Below are 6,000 nucleotides of genomic sequence, written 5' to 3' on the forward strand. Positions count from 1 at the left end.
TACCTCCTGGGAAACCTGCACCCAATTCTTCCTTCGCTATATATGCTCCAAGATAGAGGCTCTCATAGATTAGAGTTAGGACCACACTACACAGAGGGGCCCTGACGAGGCAATGTGGCCTCCATATATTTTGCAACAGTTGTGCCACTAAAACCTCTGTTTTTAACCCTAAAAGTTAAACAGTGTATTTTTTTTGTGCACCCTACTTTAAAAGATAGTTATACATTGATGAAGACTGTGCAATGAGACACAAAACTAATAAAGTAAAAACATTTATATATGCAGGGCAACCACAGTTTTGGGTGGCTGGATTAGTTTTGAAGTAGCCATTGCAGGAGTGACAGCTGACTGGACAGCAAACAAAATGACAGCAAATTGGAAATGGGGCAGATGAAAATGTGAAGCTGTAATTCCAGTGGACTACGAAAGGTCCATTGTATAGAGGACTTGGGGATGTCTAATTTTCATCAGAACTTCTGGCAAGGATGGAACAGAGTTTCCTGCCACGGCCAGGATAAAATCCTTGGGTTAGGTTTATTGACAGCACCGGAAAAACTTGCAGCAACCACGGATATAGAATGATAGGGGTGACAACAAAGATAGGTGTGAAGGAGTGATCTGGTGAACAGACTGAAGTACAAAGGCAGCATACTGGGTGGAAGTAGTATAGCAATCAGACTCAACTGAGTGGTGAACACATGATCAAGCAAAACCAGGGTATTGGGTGATCCATCACAGAATACAAGACAAAAGATGGAAGGCAAAATAACAGCAAGATACAAATACAGTGTAAGAAGGTAGCAAAATACAAGGGAACTATTATATTTTGGGAGACACATGTTAAAGCAGGTCAAAATGTCAGAGACAGGAAGCAGATAAATAGTAAAGGGAACCCAAGGGAGGAGAAAGATAGTACAGCAATCTGTCCCCAGGTGCTATTCATTCGATCTGTGCCGTTTTTCTATGAGCCACAAATCAAAGATGTCATTTTTAAATGTTATGCTCTGATTGAATATTTTTGCAGGAATTTCAAGTGGTAATAAGAAATGCTCCTCCAATACCTCCACTACCAACCTATACAGTGTCTATGGAGGGAGAAAGGCTGACTCAGACTATGGGAGCAATAAAAGAAGAATTGCTGACAGTCTGCAAAAAGAATGTAGAGAAATACTGCAAAATGGAGGCTAATAAAAATCTTGTTGAAAGGAATGGTAAGTCATTCTCTGTGTTGTGAAACAGTTTCACAACATTCATTTACCTTTTCTAGTCAGTAGGCACTGCAATCAAATCACATGGCTGCCACCTACTCTGGGGCAGTTTTCTACTTTGTTTTGAATCAGTTGCTATTTTATCTTCATCTGTTCAAAACACACATAGGTGACGGAGTTAGAAAGGAGATGCACCCACTCCTTCTACAACTCATATACTCCCAGGTTGGACAGACGGTGTCAGAAAGTGAGCAGCCAGTGCTGGGCTTTCTTACTAGAAAATCCAGTGCTCTATGAACACACTGTATAATGCAATCACCTTGTAGGCATTGTTTTATAAAATTAGTATTTTATGCATGTATTAAAACAGCATATAAATGTCTATAAACGTATTTCTTACTGCTTGTTGTGTCTACAGGACTAAAAAATAAATAAGGTAATTGTCCTCAGTGGAACACGGACAGAAAACCCCCCATAAATATGTCAGTGGTCAATAGCACAAAAAAGTTTTAGCTTTAGTTGAACTAGGAGAAAGCTTCCACTTGATTTGCCATGTTAAAGAAGTGACAGCTGCACTTTGATAAGTCACTATGGGCAACAGATTATTTTCTTTCATGATACATGAATTACGAAGTGAAGGGACAATTATCCTTGTCTACTTCTGCAAAATTCTAGTAGAGTTTGCTTTTGTTGTAAGCTGCTGATGACGGGACTTCAACCAGTCACACTGATGCAGTAGACATGGCAATTGAATCATTCCCCAATATTCTTCCTTCAAACAAAGTGTACACAAACAATACATTGTGGGGTCATGCAGTTATCTTACCAGAATGTAGATTGGTTTACTAAAACATTATCAACACAACACTACCATTCAGAGGGAGAACAATTTCATGGACACCAGTCATGAGTAGAAAAGATGGGCTGCTGTTGCTGACCTTATTCTTAAAATGGTTTTATTGAAACTTCTTTAATGCTGGCGTTCTGGCTTCACTGCTTTGGGAATTCTTTTTTTTTTGGCTTTCTTTGCTGCATATTTTTATCCAAGTCACTGACTAAAAGGAAGCCAGAGACAACCAGGCAATTGGCATATTCCTAATTATGTCAGCCAATGTATTTCTGATGACAAGTGTCCTCTGCATGCTAGATGAGAACATCTGTTGATGTGATAAGTTTATGTCTGAGTTAAGCTGCCTATGCACCTATAGATTATTTGCAGATTTTCTATGGTCAGATGGAAAAAGTGCAACAGATTCCTCCATCTACGCTAAACTGTGTGTATGGAGGAATCTCCCACTGGGCCAAGCTTCAGTATCTTGCTCGTTGGCCCCGCTGGCTGTCATAATACTTGAACAATCTGATTGGATGCAGCCTTGTTCAGGTGTTTTGAGATACTGAAGCTTGGCCCAGTGGGAGATTCCTCCATCCACACAGTTGAGTGTAGATAGAGGAATCCATTGCACTTTTTCCATCTGACCATAGCAAATCTGCAGATAATCTATAGGTGTATGGCCAGTTTTAAAAGTATTTTAGCAGTTTAATAACTGTCTTGCCATAGCATACAGAAACACAGATTTGCGTACAGCAGCAGGATCAGAAGCAGATGCTGCCAAGATAAAATATTCTGATAATTCAAGAGCTGCTTTTTACCTATAAATAATCTACTCTGCCAATTCTGAATTATTTTATTATTCAGTGTTGTACAGATATTTCCTGATAGGAGTCATCATATTAATTTTCCTTTCTTTTAGTTCTCAGGATGTGGTGTAGACTTAGATACCACACAGAGGAGCTTAATTGCTTTTCAAAATGTGTGTTGATTTCGGCGGTTTTAGTGCAATGCATTTTTTATTAACTGATCTTCCTTTCAACCCTGGGCACAATATGAATCAAATAACTTTGCTGATTTTCTTATATTCTTTAGAATACAATTATCACTATATTTAAAATTTGAGTCATTTAGGAAATGGTTTTAATATGTACTTTGCCAGCATTCACAGACTTATAGATATTATACTAATATGATATGGAGAGTATTATAACTCATTTGTACCACCTATATGTAAGGTAGTGTTCTTGAATGTAACATGCAGTATGCAGAGGGGATGGTACAATAAGTCAGGCAGATGTCATAAATATCTCTATAGGTCACACAGTTAAGGTACTACAGATAACTTTTATTGAATCTATTAGGGCGGGGGGATGCAGGGTTGGGGGTTGAATTGGGCGGATGCTGGTGGTCACGTTCCTTAGGGGTTGGCTTGATGGGGTCCTGGTGGCGCACTTCCCAGTTCTTGCCAGTTTCCCTCCCAGCTCACTGACATCACTGGTTGCTAGGAGCAGGTCTGAATGCTGGATAGAGTGTCCCATTCGGTTCCTGGCAACCATTGACATTGGTTGCCAGGAGCTGGGCGGGGCGCTGCCAGCATGTCCCAGGTTGCTAAGAGCTGGGAGGGGAGATGTGTCTTGCCCTTACACATCTCCCTGCCCAGTTCTTAGCACCCTGAAATGCTCTGAGAGCTTGTCCTTCCCCCATGTGACCCACAGAGATGCTGCCTGGGGCAACAGCTTTTGGAAACGCAACAGCATATACTAATTGTATTACTGACTTTGTCTTTTGAGCTACAGATGGAGCTGTAGTGTAATGTTAGTCTCTATATGCATGCTTAACTATGGTATATACAGGAAGCGTTCTTATCTATATGTTTTATTTAGAATGCTGTACACATAGATGTAATATTCTTCTAAGCAAGTAAAACCTAATTTAGCATTCCTCAAGATCTCAGTGCTTCATCTAAACACATAACCAACAACAGCCTCAGGCTGCCTCATAATTAGGAAAACCCTGTATGTGGTAATATCTGTCTTTAAAGCTGTTACCTTTGCCAGGATTAGAAAAATAAGAGGGGTATAAATGGTTTATGTATCCTTCTTCATTCTACCCCCACACTATACGGGGTTAAGTGCTCATTTTTGTTTAGGGTCTAAAATAACAAAGAAATACTCACCTGAAACTTAGACCAGCCTGGCTGCTAGATCCCTGCAGACTCACTTCCCCATGGTCACACGCAATTATCATGTTCAATACAGTGTATTGGATGTGAGGATGCCAGGGGACATTCCATCGCCAAAGCAGATTTGAAGAGAGGCTGCAGGGATCAGTCAAGCAACCAAGTGCGACTGAGGTTCTGGTGCGTATGTTCTTGTTATTTTAGACCCTAGATGAAAACGAGCACTTGCAGTGCGGGGGTAGCCCAGAGTTCTTGTAGCATGCAAAAAACCCAACTAGAACGCTTTTTCTCCACGTGGTCCTCCTTCCTGACTGCGACCCTCCCTCCCAACTCCAGGATATCATGAGGTGCTTTCAAACCTCCAAATGGTACCTTACGGCCAAAATCTCAAATTCCCTAGGGGGACTGGATGTACTGTAGACCCACCGAAGTGAGAACTACCCTACCTCCAATTTCGGAGGACCATCCTTATGGCTACTCCCCAATGTCGCACCCACTGCTTTCCCTATGTCATCCCTGAAATAAGACCCCTTGACGACCAACCTATCTCGCATATTCCAGGTAGATTTCCAAATAATGATATAGTCGCTATACGACCTTGTGAGGCTATTAGCAGCATAGTTTATGTTATCCGCTCATTCTCCATGGTATACCAAGCGTAGTTTTCTTCCCCCTCTTTTCCTTTTCCTTTTCTGTTATGGATGTTCAATATTAATCATTGAGGGCTATGTTTTAGCTTAGTAGTTTGAACTGCTATTATGAATCCACACTATCAATGGAGCGTAATGTCCTGTACGATGCCTGCTTCTGTCCTTATGATTGTGTGAGGCGCATATACCTCTGCTGTCATTACACTGCTCCTCATGTAATTTTTGTTCATCTTGTGTTACATCCTTTAAATGACCAATAAAAATGCATGCTTAAAAAAAACAAAAAAAACCCAACCATTTGGTCTAAACATAATGTCTCATTAAAAGTTAAAGAATTTAGGTCCAATTGACAGGGTGTTCACAGTGAACTACTCATGCGTGCACTTGGGGGTGCGCACTAACAGAGGGAAAAATCACCCTACAAGTATTGTAACCCACACTGAAGAGCAAGCCATCCATTTATACACATCCGATGGACGGCAAGTGGTTACATCTGTGCACTGGCTTAACACTCTTTAAAAAGCACATACAAGTATAACACAGTAAAACCTTGTTAAATCAAAAGGTATTTACATGTCTCATTTAATTACATATCCCCAAAAAAAGGATTCATCAATGCAGCATTGGGGGGTCCCCGGAATCAAATCCTGGTCAGGACATTATCTGTAAAGAGTTTGCATGTTCTCTATGTGCTTGTGTGGGTTTCCTCCCACACTCCAAAGACATGCAGGTAGGTTGATTGTCTCATGTCCAAATTGATTCTGTATGCATGTGAGATAGGGGCATTAGATTATACGCTCCTTGAGGACAGGGACTGATCTGAATGTGCAAACACCTGTAACAAAAATAAATAAATAAATAAATAAATGTGCATCCACAACCGCTGGTGTATAGTGGAAATGTAGCCGAATGTTTTAGGACCTTTTATTCCAAATTGTATATAGAGCTGTTTTAGAACTGTTTTTTTGCCAATCATCAGTGCAATGCGTGGCTTCTAAGGACTAGGGCTTGGGACCCAATGAGACAATATAACCCAGCAGGTTATAGTGTGAAGGAATTAAATTAATCAAAAAGCCCTCAAGCTGAATCAGTGTGTAGCACAGGAAAGCTTTCCTAAAATGTACTTCTCTG

General features: G+C 40.6%; 1 protein-coding gene across 1 annotated transcript in view; it reads left to right on the forward strand.

Moving 5' to 3' along the window:
• Nucleotides 1-6,000, forward strand: part of TRIM29 (tripartite motif containing 29) — a 35,266-nt gene that overhangs the window by 18,956 nt on the left and 10,310 nt on the right. The window contains exon 4 of the mRNA XM_018559448.1: nt 1,025-1,211. Within this exon, the coding sequence (XP_018414950.1) occupies nt 1,025-1,211 (187 nt within the window). The remainder of the gene's footprint in view (nt 1-1,024; nt 1,212-6,000) is intronic.

This window comes from Nanorana parkeri, unplaced genomic scaffold (genome assembly GCF_000935625.1).
Source record: "Nanorana parkeri isolate BGI_ZX_2015 unplaced genomic scaffold, ASM93562v1 scaffold395, whole genome shotgun sequence".
In the NCBI taxonomy this organism is placed as follows: domain Eukaryota; kingdom Metazoa; phylum Chordata; class Amphibia; order Anura; family Dicroglossidae; genus Nanorana; species Nanorana parkeri.